The 25,005-nt window shown below is 33.0% G+C and overlaps 1 protein-coding gene across 1 annotated transcript in view; it reads left to right on the top strand.

Moving 5' to 3' along the window:
• atr (ATR serine/threonine kinase) overlaps positions 1-25,005 on the top strand; it is a 95,564-nt gene that overhangs the window by 34,680 nt on the left and 35,879 nt on the right. Inside the window, exons 19-26 of the mRNA XM_062043255.1 lie at positions 2,441-2,571; positions 2,647-2,790; positions 7,065-7,158; positions 7,756-7,881; positions 12,458-12,664; positions 16,965-17,078; positions 18,435-18,550; positions 19,914-20,034. Coding sequence (XP_061899239.1) covers positions 2,441-2,571; positions 2,647-2,790; positions 7,065-7,158; positions 7,756-7,881; positions 12,458-12,664; positions 16,965-17,078; positions 18,435-18,550; positions 19,914-20,034 — 1,053 coding nt within the window. The remainder of the gene's footprint in view (positions 1-2,440; positions 2,572-2,646; positions 2,791-7,064; positions 7,159-7,755; positions 7,882-12,457; positions 12,665-16,964; positions 17,079-18,434; positions 18,551-19,913; positions 20,035-25,005) is intronic.

The raw sequence follows: 25,005 nt of genomic DNA, 5'->3' as shown, positions 1-25,005 counted from the left end.
AGGGATGTGTATATGATAATAAAGTAATAGGGATGTGAATATATTAGTAACATAATAGAGTTAGGAATATATTAGTAACATAATAGAGTTGTGAATATAATACTAACATGATAGAGTTAGGAATATATTAGTAACATAATAGAGTTAGGAATATAATACTAACATAATAGAGTTGGGAATATAATAGCAACATAATATGGATGTGTATATAATAAAAACATAATAGGGATGTGTATATAATAACATAATAGAGATGTGTATATAATAATAACGTAATAGGGATGTGAATATAATACTAACATAATAGAGTTGTGAATATAATACTAACAAGGGTTAGGAATATAATACTAACATAATAGAGTTGGGAATATAATAGCAACATAATATGGATGTGTATATAATAAAAACATAATAGGGATGTGTATATAATAAAAACATAATAGGGATGTGTATATAATAAAAACATAATAGGGATGTGTATATAATAATAACGTAATAGGGATGTGAATATAATACTAACATAATAGAGTTGTGAATATAATACTAACAAGGGTTAGGAATATAATACTAACATAATAGAGTTGGGAATATAATAGCAACATAATAGGGATGTGTATATAATAGCAACATAATAGAGTTGGGAATATAATAGCAACATAATAGGGATGTGTATATAATAGCAACATAATAGAGTTGTGAATATAATAGCAACATAATAGGAATGTGTATATATTAAAAACATAATAGGGATGTGAATATAATACTAACATAATAGGGATGTGTGTATAATAAAACATAATAGGAATGTGTATATGATAACATAATAGGGATGTGTATATAATAGCAACATAATAGGGATGTGAATATAATAGTAACATAATAGGGATGTGTATATAATAATACAATAATGGTGATGTGAATATAATAGCAACATAATAGGGATGTAAATATAATACTAACATAATTGGGATGTGTATATAATGCAAACATAATAGGGATGTGAATAATACTAACATAATAGGGATGTGTATATAATACTAACATAATAGGGATGTGAATAATACTAACATAATAGGGATGTGTATATAATACTAACATAATAGGGATGTGAATATAATACTAACATAATAGGGATGTGTATATAATACTAACATAATTGGGATGTGTATATAATACTAACATAATAGGGATGTGAATATAATACTAACATAATAGGGATGTGTATATAATAATACAATAATGGTGATGTGAATATAATACTAACATAATAGGGATGTGTATATAATACAAACATAATAGGGATGTGTATATAATACAAACATAATAGGGATGTGTATATAATACTAACATAATAGGGATGTGAATATAATACTAACATAATAGGGATGTGAATATAATACTAACATAATAGGGATGTGTATATAATAATACAATAATGGTGATGTGAATATAATACTAACATAATAGGGATGTGTATATAATACTAACATAATAGGGATGTGTATATAATACAAACATAATAGGGATGTGTATATAATACAAACATAATAGGGATGTGTATATAATACTAACATAATAGGGATGTGAATATAATACTAACATAATAGGGATGTGAATATAATACTAACATAATAGGGATGTGTATATAATAATACAATAATGGTGATGTGAATATAATACTAACATAATAGGGATGTGTATATAATACAAACATAATAGGGATGTGTATATAATACTAACATAATAGGGATGTGTATATAATACTAACATAATAGGGATGTGAATATAATACTAACATAATAGGGATGTGAATATAATACAAACATAATGGGGATGTGAATATAATAATATAATAGGGGTGTGAATATAATAGTAATATATTCACACCCCTATTATGCTGCCAACATAATAGGGATGTGAATATAATAGCAACATAACAGAGATGTGTATTATCCATCCATCCATTTTCTACCACTTGTCCCTTTTGGGGTCGCGGGGGGTGCTGGATTCGGTGCTGCATTCAGGCGGAAGGCGTGGTACACCCTGGACAAGTCGCCACCTCATCACAGGGCCATTATATGATAGCATAATAGAGTTGTGAATATAATACTAACATAATAGGGATGTGAATATAATACTAACATAATAGGGATGTGTATATAATAAAAACATAATAAGAATGTGTATATATTAAAAACATAATAGGGATGTGAATATAATGCAACATAATAGGGATGTGTATATGATAACATAATAGGAATGTGTATATGATAACATAATAGGGATGTGAATATAATGCAACATAATAGGGATGTGTATAAAATGAAAACATAATAGAGTTGTGAATATAATACTAACATAATAGGGATGTGACCTCGTTCAGCGTCTATAGAAGACCAGGTTTGAGGACGTGTACGTAAATCCACCTTTGTGTGTGCAGGCTCTGACCAGCGCCATGGCTCTCATGCAGCTGATGGGCTCCAAGCACATCAGCTCAGTGCGGGTGAAGATGATGACCACCCTGCGCACAGGACTCCGCTACAGACAAGACTTCCCTCTGCTCTGCTGCCAGTCGGTGCTCCTTGCTTAGCTCCACGTCTCTCAGCGGGATCCTGGTCAATGCTTGATGCCACATTGTGCGTGCAGGGCGTGGGAGCGTTTTGTGCGCAGCGTGGAGCCCGTGCACCTGGGGCCCCTCCTGAGTCACGTCATAGTGGCGCTCCTCCCCCTCATCCCTCTGCAGCCCAAAGAAACTGCCGCCATCATCCGCTTCCTGATACTGGACAACAGGTTAGCTCCTTCGCTAATTGAAGGGATGAAGTTCTTTATGGGAATACAGCATTCAAATAAACACAAACTGAGGAGAACAATATAAAGGAGAGAGATGGGATCTTTAAAGGGAGCTGTTACTTTCACAGAACACTGGCTCGTTATTATCCATATAATCCCTCTCGGGGTTGCAGGGTTTGGGGGGTGGAGCCTATTCCAGCTGCAGTCGGGCGGAAGGCAGGGTAGACAACCTTTCACACACTGGGGACCATTTAGTGTTGTTATAGTTTTTTTAATCAAGGAAACAATCACTAGTATCAGTTATACGATAAGATGTAGGTCAGAATAATTGAATGTACTCAAATATTATTCTGTTGGTAAGAATTATTCTGAAATATCGGCTAGAATTACATTTTTTAGTTGTTTTCATTAACATTCCATAATGCGGTGCCACATCACTGCTTTGAATTTTCCCCGCGTAGCATTTAAACACAATAGAAAAAGTACACACTAAGTCAGAGTAAAATGTACGGAGCCCCTAAAGGGACATGGGGGACATTTTTTTTTTTGTAATAATTTTTTATTTTATTTTTTTTAGACATGTATCTCGTGCACACAAGAAACTTTTTATAAAGTTATAAAAAAAAATTAAAAAATTATAATTTTATTTTATTTTTATTTTTTTTTAGACATGTATCTAAAAAAAATATGTATATATATATATTATTTAAAAATATATATTTTTATTTATTTTTAGACGTATCTAGAGATACATGTCTAAAAAAAAAAAAAAAAAATTTTTTTTTTTTTTTTTTTAGACATGTATCTCGTGCACACGAGAAACTTTTTATAAAGTTATAAAAAAAATTTAAAAAAAAAATTTTTTTTTTTTTAGACACGTATCTAAAAAAAATATGTATATATAATTTAAAAAAAAATTTTTTTTTTTAGACATGTATCTAGAGATACATGTCTAAAAAAAATAAAAATAATTTTTTATTTTATTTTTTTTAGACATGTATCTCGTGCACACGAGAAACTTTTTATAAAGTTATAAAAAAATAAAATAAAAATATTATATATATATATTTTTTTTTTTAGACACGTATCTAAAAAAATATGTATATATAATTAAAAATAATTTTTTTTATTTTTTTTTAGACATGTATCTAGAGATACGTCTAAAAAAAAAATACAAATAATTTTTTATTTTATTTTTTTTAGACATGTATCTCATGCACACGAGAAAGTTTTTATAAAGTTACAAAAAAAAAAATTAAAATTATAAAAAAATTTTTTTTTTTTTTTAGACATGTATCTAAAAAAATATGTATATATAATTTAAAAAAAAATATATTTTTTTTTAGACATGTATCTAGAGATACATGTCTAAAAAAAAATTAAAATAATTTTTTATTTTATTTTTTTTAGACATGTATCTCGTGCACACGAGAAACTTTTTATAAAGTTATAAAAAAAATTTAAAAAAAATATTATTTTATTTTATTTATTTTTTTTTTTAGACACGTATCTAAAAAAAAATGTATATATATATTATTTAAAAAAAATTTTTTTTTTTTTTTTAGACATGTATCTTTAGATACATGTCTAAAAAAAAAACAACATTTTTTATTTTATTTTTTTTAGACATGTATCTCGTGCACACGAGAAACTTTTTATAAAGTTATAAAAAAATAAAAAATAAAATATTGTTTTTTATTTTTTTAGACATGTATCTAAAAAAATATGTATATATAATTTTTAAAAAATGTTTAATTTTTTTTTAGACATCTAAAAAAAATAATAATAAAAAAATGTTTTAATAAAAAGTTTCTAGTGCGCACGAGATACATGTCTAAAAAATAAATAAATAAAAAATTATAAAAAAACAAATTTCCCCCATGTCCCTTTAGGGGCTCCGTAAAAATGCATTAATACAGATAAAAAGTATGAATAAAACTACCATACAAATTAGGACATAATAAAAATGTGGGGTGTGTGGACTGCTTTGGACTGCTTTTCGTTAGAATAATGAAACCAAAAGGAGAATATAAATAAATAAAATAAAATACAATTAAAATGGTTTATAATAAAAATAAATAAGTACATATATTTTACATTTAATTTTATTTTTTTAATTATATTTTCATGCGTAATAATTAGGGCTGTGGGAAAAAATCGATTCGAATTCGAATCGCGATTCTCACGTTGTGCGATTCAGAATCGATTCTCTTTTTTTTTTTAAATCGATTTTATTTGTTGTTTTTATTTATTTATTTATTATTATTTATTTTTTAAATTAATCAATCAAACAAGCAATACACAGCAATACCATAATAATGCAATCCAATTCCAAAAGCAAACCCGAGCCAGCAACACTCAGAAGTGCAATAAACAGAGCAATTGAGAGGAGACACAAACACCACACACAACAAACCAAAAGTAGTGAAACAAAAATGATTATTATCAACAACAGTATCAATATTAGTTACAATTTCAACATAGCAGTGATTAAAAATCCCTCATTGACATTATCATTAGACATTTATAAAAAAGAACAATAGTGTGACAGTGGCTTACACTTGCATCGCATCTCATAAGCTTGACAACACACTGTGTCCAATATTTTCACAAAGATAAAATAAGTCATATTTTTGCTTCATTTAATAGTTCAAACAAATGTACATTATTGCAATCAGTTGATAAAACATTGTCCTTTACAATTATAAAAGCTTTACTACTCTGCTTGCATGTCAGCAGACTGGGGTAGATCCTGATGAAATCTATGTATTCCATGAATACATTGAATCCTTTTGAATCGGGGAAAAAAATCGTTTTTGAATTGAGAATCGTGTTGAATTGAAAAAAAAATCGATTTTGAATCGAATCGTGACCCCAAGAATCGATATTGAATCGAATCGTGGGACACCCAAAGATTCACAGCCCTGGTAATAATGTACAGTACAGGCCAAAAGTTAGGACACACCTTCTCATTCAATGTGTTTTCTTTATTTTCATGACTATTTCCATTGTAGATTGTCACATCAAAACTAGGAATGAACACGTGTGGAGTTATGTACTTCACAAAAAAAGGTGAAATACCTGCAAACATGTTTTATATTCTAGTTTCTTCAAAATAGCCACCCTTTGCTCGGATTACTGCTTTGCACACTCTCGGCATTCTCTCCATGAGCTTCAAGCACACCTGTGAAGTGTAAACCATTTCAGGTGACTACCTCTTGAAGCTCATGGAGAGAATGCCGAGAGTGTGCAAAGCAGTAATCAGAGCAAAGGGTGGCTATTTTGAAGAAACTAGAATATAAAACATGTTTTCCGTTATTTCACCTTTTTTTTTTGTTAAGTACTTAACTCCACATGTGTTCATTCCTAGTTTTGATGTGACAATCTACAATGTAAATAGTCATGAAAATAAAGAAAATGCATTGAAATGAGAAGGTGTGTCCTAACTTTTGGGGCCTGTACCGTATATTACTACGCATAAAAATATAATAAAGAATAAATAAAGTGTAAAAAAATATATACGTGCATATATATTTAAAAAAAATTATAAATCATTTAAATTGTATTTTATTTATTTATTTGCATTCACCTTTTGGGTTCATTATTGTAACAAGAAGTAGTCCAAGTACACTGTAATTTTGTACTCACATTTTTATTATGTCCTAATTTGTTTTGTAGTTTTATATGTGACAATCTACAATGTAAATAGTCATGAAAATAAAGAAAACACATTGAAATGAGAAGGTGTGTCCAAACTTTTGGGGCCTGTACTGTATATTACTACGCATAAAAATATAATAAAAAATAAATAAAGTGTAAAAAAATATATACGTACATATATATTTAAAAAAAATTATAAATCATTTAAATTGTATTTTATTTATTTATTTGCATTCACCTTTTGGGTTCATTATTCTAACAAGAAGTAGTCCAAGTACACTGTAATTTTGTACTCACATTTTTATTATGTACTAATTTGTTTTGTAGTTTTATATGTGTAAATAGTCATGAAAATAAAGAAAACACATTGAATGAGAAGGTGTGTCCAAACTTTTGGCCTGTACTGTATGTATTTGTTTTCTTTAAAAAAGTTTATTTCTTTAATTTTGATTCATTTTCTAGTCCAGTTGCCAGTCAGGAGGCAAATGCTGACGTCAAAATTGCGTGTGCATAAAAAACGTCTCACAACTGAGAATCGGTTGTCATCGTTCGCTTCAAAGACGGGATTCGTTTGCACGTCAGTTGGTGACGATGGTGTCTCGCGTCTCTCGCAGGGAAGAAGTCAACGACTACCTCCATGAGATTTATTTCCTGCCGCAGCACCCTGAGCTGGAAGACATCCACACTGTCCTGCAGAACTACAAGAAGGTTGGGTACTCGTCGGTACACTGGAACACACTAACACAGCAATAGTAATAGTTTGTGTCAGGCTCAAACACCGAACTATCTATTAAACAAGACAAGAAGCAAGGAATCAGGCAGAGACAGTGTTCAATTTTGCTCATGAGGAGAAACGTTTGGGGCTGCACACTCAGCTACAGTCTCCCACCACGCTCTGAGGGGCAGTCCCACGCGCTCCTCTATTTATTCGGGAGTTCCCTAGTTAACATCACTGAGGCTGCCTCTAAAGGGAGGGGCCACGCATTATGCAAAGCAGCTCCAGTACGCACAATACGTGACGGAATGTGCTGGGGGCCTTGTGATCGCCTTGTCTCTGCTTTGTCCGCGTGCTGTCGCCTTATCTTTGTTGAGGTCCTGGTACGTCCTTGGCTGTTAGCGGGCTAAAACAAAGAAAACATCCGCGGCGAGGCCACCCCTCATATGCCGTGGAAGATAAGTTGTGTGCTCCGGCACGAAGCAGAAAAGAGCACTATAGATAATAACGATAGCAACGACCTTTAAGCGTAAGAGTTGTGCGATAGCTTATATATAATTATTCTAACAGTTTGTTGTACCTTTTCTTAGCTGACCGCCAGTACCAGTGACCTGGTGTCCGCCCTGCAGCTGTCCATGAGAGCCGTGCAGCACGAGAATGTGGACGTGCGCATTCACGCGCTTACCAGCCTGAGGGACACGATGCACAACAACCAGGTGTGTGATAAGTGGGGATGATGTTCGATAAGAAATGATCGAGTTCGAGCCCATTATCGAATCCTCCTATCGAACCGATTCCTTATCGATTCTCTTATCGAATCCAGATAGGTTGTTGTGTGTGGAAAAAAAACACACAATATTTGGTTTAACAAAAGCTCACTTTTATTTTATAAGAATAAAATAAAATAAATAAATATTGACTGTTGTTACCCCCCTAAAAAATAAAAAAAATAAAAATAAATATTGACTGTTGTTACCCAAAGTATATTAAGTGGGATTTTTCAGAAAAACAAATATATACAGTAACACAAAAACAACCTGTCTCTGTGATCACTATAGGTGTATAAATAATAATATAATGTTAAATAAAATCAGTCCCTTGGGCACAAAACTGAAAATAATACAAATAATAATAAATAATGGTATTTTATTTTTTTTGTCGTAAAAAAAATACAATCATGTGTGCTTACGGACTGTATCCCTGCAGACTGTATTGATCTATAACAGGGGTCACCAACGCGGGGCCCGCGGGCACCAGGTAGCCCGTAAGGACCAGGGGCCGTACTTATCAAGCTTCTTAGAATGACTCCTAAGAAGTCTGCTAAGAGTTGACTTAAGAGTAAATAAATTCTTGGCTGAAAGCTGCACTTAAAAGTTAGTTATCAAGCGTCTTACTCACACTTTCAGCGAAGTGTAGGACTGAATCTTAAGTGTCACACTCAGAGCTGAATTACGACATTACTATGTGCCGTAAACGCAATTTTAGGTGACGTCATTTCTGTGTCCATAGAAATGACCAATCACGGAAGGGAATCCGTTGTCTAAGAATAAAGAAATATCTTGGAAATATTGAAGTGGACAATGGGAGTGTATATTTTGACAATAAACTACAAAATAATACAAAACAAACTAGTCCCCGCCGGCACTCACGCTACCGCTCCCTCTCTTCTCTCGCCCACACACTCACTGACGTCACTCACCTCACGGCCACACACATACGCTACGGTCATAACATTTTCTTTCCAACTCATTAATTAGGCAACTAATTTTAAACTGGTGTGGGTGGCTCTATATATACTAGCCCACTGCAGACACATGCAGAAATCAACAAGGAATCGAAAAGTATTAAATCTGTGACAAAAATAATATCCGCTCTGTCTAAACGATACCGTTTGATCAGCTGCTCGTCATAAAAAAACAACAACATTGTTCCGTTCCCTGAACGTTGGCGCACGTCTCTCTCGCCTCAGTGCCATCCCCTGCTGGCAACTCCTAACCACTTAAGACACCTCTGAAGGTCTCTTAAATATCGTGGAGAGTAGGAGTGATTCTTAGACTTAAGAACGTTGATAAAAAGCTTTTATTCTTAAGTTTGAGAGTAGGACTAAATTTCGCAAATTCTCAGGACTTAAGTGTAAAATGGCACTCTAAGAAGCTTGATAAGTACGGCCCCAGATGAGTAGCCCGCTGGCCTGTTCTAAAAATAGCTCAAATAGCAGCACTTACCAGTGAGCTGCCTCTATTTTTTAAACGTTATTTATTTACTAGCAAGCTGGTCTCACTTTGCCCGACATTTTTAATTCTAAGAGAGACAAAACTCAAATAGAATTTCAAAATCCAAGAAAATATTTTAAAGACTTGGTCTTCACTTGTTTAAATAAATTCATTCATTTTTTTTACTTTGCTTCTTATAACTTTCAGAAAGACAATTTTAGAGAAAAAATACAACCTTAAAAATTATTTTAGGATTTTTAAACACATATACCTTTTTACCTTTTAAATTCCTTCCTCTTCTTTCCTGACAATTGAAATCAATGTTCAAGTCAATTTATTTTTTTTATTGTAAAGAATAATAAATACATTTTAATTTAATTCTTCATTTTGGCTTCTGTTTTTTCGACGAAGAATATTTGTGAAATATTTCTTCAAACTTATTATGATTAAAATTCAAAAAAATTATTCTGGCAAATCTAGAAAATCTGTAGAATCAAATTTAAATCTTATTTCAAAGTCTTTTGAATTCCTTTTAAAATTTTTGTTCTGGAAAATCGAGAAGAAATAATGATTTGTCTTTGTTAGAAATATAGCTTGGTCCAATTTGTTATATATTCTAACAAAGTGTAGATTGGATTTTAACCTACTTAAAACATGTCTTTAAAATTCTAAAATTAATCTTAATCAGGAAAAATTACTTATGATGTTCCATAAATACTTTTTAAAAGTTTTTCTCTTCTTTTTTTCGGTTGAATTTTGAATTTTAAAGAGTCGAAATTGAAGATAAACTATGTTTCCAAATTTAATTGTCATTTTTTTCGTGTTTTCTCCTCTTTTAAACCGTTCAATTAAGTGTAAATATCATTAATTATTAATAATAACATAGAGTTAAAGGTAAATTGAGCAAATTGGCTATTTCTGGCCATTTATTTAAGTGTGTATCAAACTGGTAGCCCTTCGCATTAATCACTACCCAAGAAGTAGCTCTTGCTTTCAAAAAGGTTGGTGACCCCTGGTATATAATGTAGGAACCTGAAATATTAATAACAGAAAGAAACAACCCTTTTGTGTGAGTAAAACTAACTCACGTTATGGAAAAATAAATGCCAACATGGCACTGCCATTTTTATTATTGAAGTCACAAAGTGCATTACCGGTACTTTTTTTTAACATGCCTCAAAACAGAGTGGGGGGTGTATATTGTAGCGTTCTGGAAGAGTTAGTGCTGCAAGGGGTTCTGGGTATTTGTTCTGTTGTGTTACGGTGCGGATGTTCTCCCGAAATGTGTTTGTCATTCTTGTTTGGTGTGGTGCATATTTGTAATAGTGTTAAAGTTGCTTATACGGCAACCCTCAGTGTGACCTGCATGGCTGTTGACCGAGTATGACTTGCATTCACTTGTGTGTGTGAAAAGCCGTAGATATTATGTGACTGGGCCGGCACGCAAAAGGCAGTGCCTTTACGTCTCTAATTGGAACATTTGAGCATTATGAAGAAATAGCCAATTTGCTCAATTTACCTTTAACTCTATGTTATTATTAATAATTAATCATATTTAGACTTAATTGAACGGTTTAAAAGAGGAGAAAACACGAAAAAAAATGACAATTAAATTTTTAAACATAGTTTGTCTTCATTTTCGACTCTTTAAAATTCAAAATTCAATCAAAAAAAAGAACAGAAAAAATAGCTAATTCGAATCTTTTTGAAAAAATTTAAAAAATAATTTTTGGGACATCATTAGTAATTTTTCCTGATTAAGATTAATTTTAGAATTTTGATGACATGTTTTAAATAGGTTAAAATCCAATCTACACTTTGTTAGAATATATAACAAATTGGACCAAGCTACACACTTAAATAAATTGCCAGAAATAGCCAATTTGCTCAATTTACCTTTAACTCTATGTTATTATTAATAATTAATGATATTTACACTTAATTAAACGGTTTAAAAGAGGAGAAAACACGAAAAAAATGACAATTAAATTTTTAAACATAGTTTATCTTCAATTTCGACACTTTAAAATTCAAAATTCAATCAAAAAAAAGAAGAGAAAAACTAGCTAATTCGAATCTTTTTGAAAAAATTAAAAAAATAATTTATGAGACATCATTAGTAATTTTTCCTGATTAAGATTAATTTTAGAATTTTGATGACATGTTTTAAATAGGTTAAAATCCAATCTACACTTTGTTAGAATATATAACAAATTGGACCAAGCTATATTTCTAACAAAGACAAATCATTATTTCTTCTAGATTTTCCAGAACAAAATTTTTAAAAGAAATTCAAAAGACTTTGAAATAAGATTTAAATTTGATTCTACAGATTTTGTAGATTTGCCGGAATGATTTTTTTGAATTTGAATCATAATAAGTTTGAAGAAATATTTAACAAATATTCTTTGTCGAAAAAACAGAAGCTAAAATGAAGAATTAAATTAAAATGTATTTATTATTCTTTATAATAAAAAAAATAAATTTACTTGAACATTGATTTAAATTGTCAGGAAATAGGAGGAAGGAATTTAAAAGGTATATGTGCTTAAAAATCCTAAAATCATTTTTAGGGTTGTATTTTTTCTCTAAAATTGTCGTTCTGAAAGTTATAAGAAGCAAAGTAAAAAAAATAATGAATTTATTTAAACAAGTGAAGACCAAGTCTTTAAAATATTTCCTTGGATTTTCAAATTCTATTTGAGTTTTGTCTCTCTTAGAATTAAAAATGTCTGGCAAAGCGAGACCAGCTTGCTAGTAAATAAATACAATTTAAAAAATAGAGGCAGCTCACTGGTAAGTGCTGCTATTTTCAGAACAGGCCAGCGGGCTACTCATCTGGTCCTTACGGGCTACCTGGTGCCCGCGGGCACCGCGTTGGTGACCCCTGTCCTAAACATTCCTGCCACTTCATTTTACACATCTTTGTTTTGTGTTTTTTGGGACATATACCACAGTAATAAGGTACCGTGGCCTTAATACCCTGATTGTTTCGTACCCTGAGATGTTCATGCTGCCTACCCCTGATAAAAAGTGTACCATCATTTCCTAAACTGTGTTTGTGCGTTGGGATGAGCAGGCCTGGCTACTGAGGCGCGTTTGCGCCAGTGAGGCGGTGGAGCCGCTGATCTCCAGCCTGGTGTCGGTGCTGCTCAAGGGTTGCCAGGACTCGTCCCCGCAGGCCAGGCTGCTGTGCGGAGAGTGTCTCGGGGAGCTGGGCGCCGTGGACCCCGGACGCCTGGACCTGACGCCATCGCACACGCACGGCGACAGCAACACCTTTGTGGTAAACGTGTCACTTCATGGTCTTTATGAATGTTTTTTCATCGTGGATGGCAACGATGCAGTCGGATGCTACCATCCAGTACGATAACGACAAAGAAATAGTCTTTGACGACTATATCAAGCCAAACTTTACAATATTTTTAGAAAAGTTCAAAAAGGATTGCTGTTCTGAACGTCCTGAGCCTTTAATAGCTCTTTTTGTTTGAGTTTAACTTCTTAATTCAAATAACTTTTGAAACATATGTTTAACTTCACCAGGCAGTGTTTCCCATAAACTGCCAAGATGCCTGTGGCGGTGGGGGCGTGGTCACCATGACATCATCAAGTAATTTGCATAATTTACTACAATGATAGGATTTTCTCTAAAAAGGCTCAAAAAATGTATACTTACTATTTAATAATAACAGTTTTGTTTTAAACGTCCATCCATCCATCCATTTTACAATATAATTACAACACTTTATGTACATATTTATATACAGATTTGAACAATAAGTTATTCACTGAAATATATTTATTAATCGTGGTTCTTACAAAAAATATATCTTATAAAATATAAAAGCTAAAATGTCTCTTAAAGCTCTGCCCCTTTAATTAGTGCATACTAAATAATTTAACTTTAGCCTACTACTACAAGCATATTTTTTACCAGCAACATAAAGTGAAACAGAGGCAGAGGTGTCCTGCCACAGTCAGTAACAAATAAACAGAAAACAGTAGTGGTCAAATACAAATAAGGCAACAAGAGAAGTATCCTACACTTCTCTTTTGTAAAGTAAATCTGAACAGCCTATATGGGCATCTACATCAACTATATGATTTGCCTGAAAAGCTGGACAGGACCAAAAAAAAAATACAAAAAAAATTATTATTATTATTTTATTTATTTATTTTTTTAAATTATTTTTTAAAATTTATTATTATTATTATATATATATATATATATTTTTTTTTTTTTAATTTGTGGCAGACGTAATTCTTTCGTGGCGGGCCGCCACAAATAAATGAATGTGTGGGAAACACTGCCAGGGTTAGTTGGTTAGTGAGCACCATAACTCAAAAAGTTAGGGGCGGGTGTCGATAAAAGGTTTAGAAAATGTTGGAAATGTGATAAGTAACAAGTAGGATAGGTCTTTATTGTCATTGCAACAAGTACAACGAAACTATGTTTTCAGCACAAACCCGTTCAAGATGAGACAAACAGTGTACAGGGTTACAGAACAGGAACGCTGATGGGTGGCCACGAGGCGCCCCGTAAAAGGTGGGAAAAAGGTAAAACGCTGGGGAAGAAGATGAGTAAAAAAATACAATCTCGACTAAGGATGATGTTTGATAAGGAATTATCGAGTTCGAGCCTATTATCGAATCCTCTTATCGAACCGATTCCTTATCGATTCTCTTATCGAGTCCAGATAGGTTGTTGTATATGGAAAAAAACACACAATATTTGGTTGAACAAAAGCTCACTTTTATTATATAATGAAAAAATAAAATCTAATAAATAAATAAATATTGACTGTTACCCACCTAAAAAAATAAAATAAAATAAATAAATATTGACTGTTGTTACCCAAAGTATATTAAGTGGGATTTTTCAGAGAAACAAATATATACAGTAACACAAAAACAACCTGTCTCTGTGATCACTATAGGTGTATATATAATACTATAGTGTTAAATAAAATCAGTCCCTTGGGCACAAAACTGAAAATAATACAGCTCTCCAAAAAGTGCACTTCTGCTGCTATTGGAACATAACTGTTTGTTATGATGCTTTGACGTTTTTGCACTTTATTTCTTTATTGAAAGAAAATTCTATGAAGAGAAAAGTTGTTTGCAAATGTGGTTACAATGCTAAAAAATGAAAAGTTAAAGCTAAAAAAAGAAATACACTTTATTGAGTTAACTTTATTTCTTTTCAGGGGGAAAAATGTTATGAGCGAGAGAATATAACAACTACACTACCCAGCATGCAACGGGAGTGACGAGCATGCGCGGTAGCCCCGAAAAGTGTTGCATGTTGCCACGCTGTGAAAGTAAACGTCAAGAACTCAGCCATCACGCCTCGTCTGCATTATTTATAATTAGACAGACAACACATCTACAGTGTGATTTTGTTTTGTTTACAAGGAAAGAAAAACAAAAGTTAAAAAAGGGAGATATGTTGTATATATATGTATGTGCTGCGGTTGTTTTAAGAACGTTGCGACAGCTGCCGTAAAGGAGGTGCGTTGCTAGCCTGGTTGCTATGTTTCCGGTTGGTGGTAAAAGTGTTGGTCATGTGTTTTACCCTGCTCAAATCTCTCAGTAAAGTTATTTGATGGATTATAGCTTTTGTCTTGAACTTTATTACACCTTGGAGCGCTTTTTCCCGTCCATTGTTTTCCTGCTTTCCCTATCTGCGCCTAATGACTGAGCTACGTGACGTCATTTCTTGTGATGTCCCACGGAGCATTTTTGGTCGGGACGGGATTCGAATAAAGAATCAACTATTTTCCTTTACTATAGTGGTCTCGATAACGCAGGGGTCACCAACGCGGTGCCCGCGGGCACCAGGTAGCCCGTAAGGACCAGATGAGTAGCCCGCTGGCCTGTTCTAAAAATAGCTCAAATAGCAGCACTTACCAGTGAGCTGCCTCTATTTTTTTAATTGTATTTATTTACTAGCAAGCTGGTCTCGCTTTGCTCGACATTTTTAATTGTAAGAGAGACAAAACTCAAATAGAATTTGAAAATCCAAGAAAATATTTTAAAGACTTGGTCTTCACTTGTTTAAATAAATGCATACATTTTTTTACTTTGCTTCTTATAACTTTCAGAAAGACAATTTTAGAGAAAAAATACAACCTTAAAAATGATTTTAGGATATTTAAACACATATACCTTTTTACCTTTTAAATTCCTTCCTCTTCTTTCCTGACAATTTAAATCAATGTTCAAGTATTTTTTTCTTTTATTATTGTAGAGAATAATAAAAAAAAAAAAGTAATTTAATTCTTCATTTTAGCTTCTGTTTTTTCGACGAAGAATATTTGTGAAATATTTCTTCAAACTTATTAGGATTAAAATTCAAAAAAAGTATTCTGGCAAATCTAGAAAATCTGTAGAATAAAATTTAAATCTTATTTCAAAGTCTTTTGAATATCTTATAAAATTTTTGTTCTGGAAAATCTAGAAGAAATAATGATTTGTCTTTGTTAGAAATATAGCTTGGTCCAATTTGTTATATATTCTAACAAAGTGCAGATTGGATTTTAACCTATTTAAAACATGTCATCAAAATTCTAAAATTAATCAGGAAAAATTACTAATGATGTTCCATAAATTATTTTTTTAATTTTTTCAAAAAGATTCGAATTAGCTAGTTTTTCTCTTCTTTTTTTTCGGTTGAATTTTGAATTTTAAAGAGTCGAAATTGAAGATAAACTATGTTTCAAAATTTGATTGTCATTTTTTTCGTGTTTTCTCCTCTTTTAAACCGTTCAATTAAGTGTAAATATCATTAATTATTAATAATAACATAGAGTTAAAGGTAAATTGAGCAAATTGGCTATTTTTTGGCAATTTATTTAAGTGTGTATCAAACTGGTAGCCCTTCGCATTAATCACTACCCAAGAAGTAGCTCTTGCTTTCAAAAAGGTTGGTGACCCCTGCGATAACGGGTACCGGTTCTCAAAAAGGGATTCGAGTCCGAGGACTCTGTTCTTTTCTTATCAAACAACCGGGAAAACCGGTTTTGAGTATCATCCCTAATCTCGACTGGGCTCCTGAAGGGGCCTAGTCTGGAGTGGGGAAAAAACTCCCATGCCGTGCACACATAAACATGTTACATTTAATCACGACAACTCGCAACGGGGGTGGGGGGGGGGAGTTGGGGCCCTGGAGGTCGACTGCTGCTATGAAGCGCTGCCAGCCGTCCATCACCCCGAAGGGGAATCAAGCGGTGGTGAAGGCGTGGGGTGGGGGAGGAGTGTGTGTGTGTATATGCCCATTGTCTTGGGTGTGTTGATGTAGTGTTCATGTTCATAGGCCTGGGGCTGTTCTGCATGCAAGCAAAAGTGATTAGATTTTGAGGCTGTTGTAGATTACTGTCCAGATCCAGGGATTTTGAAATAGTTCTTTACTATTGGGAGATAGAGCCTCCTCGTTTGTTTATATATTAATCTCTTAACTAAATTTATCAACAACACCCAGAAACGCAGCCGGCTTTACTTCGTTATTATACTAACCAGTTGGTATTACTGTACTTGTTATTATACTAACCAGGTGATATTACTGTACTTGTTACTGTACTAACCAGAGTGGAGTTGAGGATCCAAACTTCGCCTATGACCTGCTGAATGAGCTGACCAGAACATTCCTAGCGTACGCTGACAACGTGCGAGCGCAGGATTCAGCTGCTTATGCCATTCAGGTACTACATTCAGCTACTACATTCAGATACTACATTCAGGTACCACATTCAGGTACTACATTCAGGTACTACATTCAGGTACTACATTCAGCTACTACATTCAGATACTACATTCAGCTACTACATTCAGGTACTACATTCAGCTACTACATTCAGCTACTACATTCAGCTACTACATTCAGCTACTACATTCAGGTACTACATTCAGGTACTACATTCAGATACTACATTCAGCTACTACATTCAGGTACTACATTCAGCTACTACATTCAGCTACTACATTCAGGTACTACATTCAGGTACTACATTCAGATACTACATTCAGCTACTACATTCAGGTACTACATTCAGATACTACATTCAGGTACTACATTCAGGTACTACATTCAGGTACTACATTCAGATACTACATTCAGGTACTACATTCAGCTACTACATTCAGATACTACATTCAGATACTACATTCAGGTACTACATTCAGGTACTGCCTTCAGGTACTGCATTCAGATACTACATTCAGCTACTACATTCAGCTACTACATTCAGGTACTACATTCAGGTACTACATTCAGATACTACATTCAGCTACTACATTCAGGTACTACATTCAGATACTACATTCAGGTACTACATTCAGGTACTACATTCAGGTACTACATTCAGCTACTACATTCAGGTACTACATTCAGGTACTGCATTCAGGTACTACATTCAGATACTACATTCAGATACTACATTCAGATACTACATTCAGGTACTACATTCAGATACTACATTCAGATACTACATTCAGGTACTACATTCAGGTACTACATTCAGGTACTACATTCAGATACTACATTCAGGTACTACATTCAGGTACTACATTCAGATACTACATTCAGGTACTACATTCAGGTACTACATTCAGATACTACATTCAGGTACTACATTCAGCTACTACATTCAGATACTACATTCAGGTACTACATTCAGATACTACATTCAGATACTACATTCAGATACTACATTCAGGTACTACATTCAGATACTACATTCAGATACTACATTCAGGTACTACATTCAGGTACTACATTCAGGTACTACATTCAGATACTACATTCAGGTACTACATTCAGGTACTACATTCAGATACTACATTCAGGTACTACATTCAGGTACTACATTCAGATACTACATTCAGGTACTACATTCAGGTACTACATTCAGGTACTACATTCAGGTACTACATTCAGGTACTACATTCAGATACTACATTCAGATACTACATTCAGGTACTACATTCAGATACTACATTCAGATACTACATTCAGTAGTTTTTTGAATGAAATAGTTGTAAATGTGTTTGCTGTGCAGGAGCTCCTCTCCATCTTTGAGTGTCGTGAAGGCCGCCAGGACTCAGCAGGACGTCGCCTGTGGAGGAGATTCCCTGAACACATCCAGGAGATACTGGAGACTCACCTGAACAGCAGGTGCCTTTTCACTCGGCTCCCTATTGACTCTTTGACAGGAGACTTGTGTGTTATTGAGTGGCACTTTGACAGGAGACTTGTGTGTTATTGAGTGGCACTTTGACAGGTGACTTGTGTGTTATTGAGTGGCACTTTGACAGGAGACTTGTGTGTTATTGAGTGGCACTTTGACAGGAGACTTGTGTGTTATTGAGTGGCACTTTGACAGGAGACTTGTGTGTTATTGAGTGGCACTTTGACAGGTGACTTGTGTGTTATTGAGTGGCTCTTTGACAGGTGACTTGTGTGTTATTGAGTGGCACTTTGACAGGAGACTTGTGTGTTATTGAGTGGCACTTTGACAGGAGACTTGTGTGTTATTGAGTGGCACTTTGACAGGAGACTTGTGTGTTATTGAGTGGCTCTTTGACAGGAGACTTGTGTGTTATTGAGTGGCACTTTGACAGGAGACTTGTGTGTTATTGAGTGGCACTTTGACAGGAGACTTGTGTGTTATTGAGTGGCACTTTGACAGGTGACTTGTGTGTTATTGAGTGGCACTTTGACAGGAGACTTGTGTGTTATTGAGTGGCACTTTGACAGGAGACTTGTGTGTTATTGAGTGGCACTTTGACAGGAGACTTGTGTGTTATTGAGTGGCACTTTGACAGGTGACTTGTGTGTTATTGAGTGGCTCTTTGACAGGAGACTTGTGTGTTATTGAGTGGCACTTTGACAGGTGACTTGTGTGTTATTGAGTGGCACTTTGACAGGAGACTTGTGTGTTATTGAGTGGCACTTTGACAGGAGACTTGTGTGTTATTGAGTGGCACTTTGACAGGAGACTTGTGTGTTATTGAGTGGCTCTTTGACAGGAGACTTGTGTGTTATTGAGTGGCACTTTGACAGGAGACTTGTGTGTTATTGAGTGGCACTTTGACAGGTGACTTGTGTGTTATTGAGTGGCTCTTTGACAGGTGACTTGTGTGTTATTGAGTGGCACTTTGACAGGAGACTTGTGTGTTATTGAGTGGCACTTTGACAGGAGACTTGTGTGTTATTGAGTGGCACTTTGACAGGAGACTTGTGTGTTATTGAGTGGCACTTTGACAGGAGACTTGTGTGTTATTGAGTGGCACTTTGACAGGAGACTTGTCTGTTATTGAGTGGCACTTTGACAGGAGACTTGTGTGTTATTGAGTGGCTCTTTGACAGGCGACTTGTGTGTGTGCGTGTGTGTGTGCGTGTGTGCGTGTGTGTGTGTGTGTGTGTGTGTGTGTGTGTGTGTGTGTGTGTGTGTGTGTGTGTGTGTGTGTGTGTGTGTGTGTGTGTGTGTGTGTGTGTGTGTGTGTGTGTGTGTGTGTGTGTGTGTGTGTGCGTGCAGGTACAAGAGCAGCCAGAAGGAGGCCAGCGGCTCCAAAGTCAAGAAGCCCATCTACATGAGCAGCAGAGGCAGCAACTTCTCTGATTGGTCGGCCACTTGGGCCGCTTACCTCATTAGCAAAGTAAGCTGGTCTGCCTTTGGAACAACTATTACACAACAACTATTACACGACAACTACAGTATTACACGACAACTATTACACGACAACTATTACACGACAACTATTACACGACAACTACAGTATTACACGACAACTATTACACGACAACTACAGTATTACACGACAACTATTACACGACAACTATTACACGACTACTATTACACAACAACTATTACACAACAACTACAGTATTACACGACAACTATTACACGACAACTATTACACGACAACTACAGTATTACACGACAACTATTACACGACTACTATTACACGACAACTATTACACGACAACTATTACACGACAACTACAGTATTACACGACAACTATTACACGACAACTATTACACGACTACTATTACACAACAACTATTACACGACAACTATTACACGACAACTATTACACGACAACTACAGTATTACACGACAACTATTACACAACAACTATTACACGACAACTATTACACGACAACTATTACACGACAACTATTACACAACAACTATTACACGACAACTATTACACGACAACTACAGTATTACACGACAACTATTACACGACAACTATTACACAACAACTATTACACAACACTATTACACGACAACTACAGTATTACACGACAACTACAGTATTACACGACAACTATTACACAACAACTATTACACGACTACTATTACACAACAACTATTACACAACAACTATTACACAACAACTATTACACGACAACTACAGTATTACACGACAACTATTACACGACAACTATTACACGACAACTATTACACGACAACTACAGTATTACACGACAACTATTACACGACAACTATTACACGACAACTATTACACAACAACTATTACACGACAACTATTACACGACTACTATTACACGACTACTATTACACGACAACTATTACACAACAACTACAGCATTACATGACAACTATTACACGACAACTATTACACGACAACTACAGTATTACACGACAACTATTACACGACAACTATTACACGACTACTATTACACGACAACTATTACACAACAACTACAGTATTACATGACAACTATTACACGACAACTATTACACGACAACTATTACACGACAACTACAGTATTACATGACAACTATTACACGACAACTACAGTATTACACGACAACTATTACACGACAACTACAGTATTACATGACAACTATTACACGACAACTACAGTATTACACGACAACTATTACATGACAACTACAGTATTATACGACAACTATTACACGACAACTACAGTATTACACGACAACTATTACACGACAACTATTACACGACAACTACAGTATTACATGACAACTATTACACGACAACTACAGTATTACACGACAACTATTACACGACAACTACAGTATTACATGACAACTATTACACGACAACTACAGTATTACACGACAACTATTACATGACAACTACAGTATTATACGACAACTATTACACGACAACTACAGTATTACACGACAACTATTACACGACAACTATTACACGACAACTACAGTATTACACGACAACTATTACACAACAACTATTATACGACAGCAATTACATGACAGCAATTACATGACAGCAATTACATGTCAACTATTACATAACAACTACAGTATTACATAACAACTACAGTATTACATGGCAACTATTACATAACAACTAAAGTATTACATAACAACTACAGTATTACATGGCAACTATTACATAATAACTACAGTATTACATAACTACAGTATTACATGTCAACTATTACATAATAACTACAGTATTACATAACAACTACAGTATTACATGTCAACTATTACATAATAACTACAGTATTACATAACAACGACAGTATTACATGTCAACTATTACATAATAACTACAGTATTACATAACAACTACAGTATTACATGTCAACTATTACATAATAACTACAGTATTACATAACAACTACAGTATTACATGTCAACTATTACATAATAACTACAGTATTACATAACAACTACAGTATTACATGCCAACTATTACATAATAACTACAGTATTACATAACAACTACAGTATTACATGTCAACTATTACATAATAACTACAGTATTTCATAACAACTACAGTATTACATGTCAACTATTACATAACAGCTACAGTATTACATAACAACTACAGTATTACATGTCAACTATTACATAACAACTACAGTATTACATAACAACTACAGTATTACATGTCAACTATTACATAGTAACTACAGTATTACATAACAACTACAGTATTACATGTCAACTATTACATAATAACTACAGTATTACATAACAACTACAGTATTACATGTCAACTATTACATAATAACTACAGTATTACATAACAACTACAGTATTACATGTCAACTATTACATAATAACTACAGTATTACATAACAACTACAGTATTACATGGCAACTATTACATAATAGCTACAGTATTACATAACAACTACAGTATTACATGTCAACTATTACATAATAGCTACAGTATTACATAACAACTACAGTATTACATGTCAACTATTACATAATAACTACAGTATTTCATAACAACTACAGTATTACATGTCAACTATTACATAATAACTACAGTATTACATGTCAACTATTACATAATAACTACAGTATTACATAACAACTACAGTATTACATGTCAACTATTACATAATAACTACAGTATTACATAACAACTACAGTATTACATGTCAACTATTACATATAACTACAGTATTACATAACAACTACAGTATTACATGTCAACTATTACATAATAGCTACAGTATTTCATAACAACTACAGTATTACATGTCAACTATTACATAACAGCTACAGTATTACATAACAACTACAGTATTACATGTCAACTATTACATAACAGCTACAGTATTACATAACAACTACAGTATTACATGTCAACTATTACATAATAACTACAGTATTACATAACAACTACAGTATTACATGTCAACTATTACATAATAACTACAGTATTACATAACAACTACAGTATTACATGCCAACTATTACATAATAACTACAGTATTACATAACAACTACAGTATTACATGTCAACTATTACATAATAACTACAGTATTACATAACAACTACAGTATTACATGGCAACTATTACATAATAGCTACAGTATTACATAACAACTACAGTATTACATGTCAACTATTACATAATAGCTACAGTATTACATAACAACTACAGTATTACATGGCAACTATTACATAATAGCTACAGTATTACATAACAACTACAGTATTACATGTCAACTATTACATAATAACTACAGTATTACATAACAACTACAGTATTACATGTCAACTATTACATAATAACTACAGTATTACATAACAACTACAGTATTACATGTCAACTATTACATAATAACTACAGTATTACATAACAACTACAGTATTACATGTCAACTATTACATAATAACTACAGTATTACATAACAACTACAGTATTACATGTCAACTATTACATAATAACTACAGTATTACATAACAACTACAGTATTACATGTCAACTATTACATAATAACTACAGTATTACATAACAACTACAGTATTACATGTCAACTATTACATAATAACTACAGTATTACATAGTAACTACAGTATTACATGTCAACTATTACATAATAGCTACAGTATTACATAACTACAGTATTACATGTCAACTATTACATAATAACTACAGTATTACATAACAACTACAGTATTACATGTCAACTATTACATAATAACTACAGTATTACATACCAACTACAGTATTACATGTCAACTATTACATAATAACTACAGTATTACATAACAACTACAGTATTACATGTCAACTATTACATAATAACTACAGTATTACATAACAACTACAGTATTACATGTCAACTATTACATAATAACTACAGTATTACATAACAACTACAGTATTACATGTCAACTATTACATAATAACTACAGTATTACATAACAACTACAGTATTACATGTCAACTATTACATAATAACTACAGTATTACATAACGACAGTATTACATGTCAACTATTACATAATAACTACAGTATTACATAACAACTACAGTATTACATGTCAACTATTACATAATAACTACAGTATTACATAACTACAGTATTACATGGCAACTATTACATAATAACTACAGTATTACATAACAACTACAGTATTACATGTCAACTATTACATAATAACTACAGTATTACATAACAACTACAGTATTACATGTCAACTATTACATAATAACTACAGTATTACATAACGACAGTATTACATGGCAACTATTACATAATAACTACAGTATTACATAACAACTACAGTATTACATGTCAACTATTACATAATAACTACAGTATTACATAACTACAGTATTACATGGCAACTATTACATAATAACTACAGTATTACATAACAACTACAGTATTACATGTCAACTATTACATAATAACTACAGTATTACATAACAACTACAGTATTACATGTCAACTATTACATAATAACTACAGTATTACATAACGACAGTATTACATGGCAACTATTACATAATAACTACAGTATTACATAACAACTACAGTATTACATGTCAACTATTACATAATAACTACAGTATTACATAACAACTACAGTATTACATGTCAACTATTACATAATAACTACAGTATTACATAACAACTACAGTATTACATGTCAACTATTACATAATAACTACAGTATTACATAACAACTACAGTATTACATGTCAACTATTACATAATAACTACAGTATTACATAACGACAGTATTACATGGCAACTATTACATAATAACTACAGTATTATAAATAAATGATAAATGGGTTATACTTGTATAGCGCTTTTCTACCTTCAAGGTACTCAAAGCGCTT

This window comes from Entelurus aequoreus, linkage group LG03, assembly GCF_033978785.1.
Source record: "Entelurus aequoreus isolate RoL-2023_Sb linkage group LG03, RoL_Eaeq_v1.1, whole genome shotgun sequence".
Classification (NCBI taxonomy): domain Eukaryota; kingdom Metazoa; phylum Chordata; class Actinopteri; order Syngnathiformes; family Syngnathidae; genus Entelurus; species Entelurus aequoreus.
The sequence above is the reverse complement of the archived record's forward strand: the minus strand, read 5'-3'. Positions and strand labels throughout refer to the sequence as shown.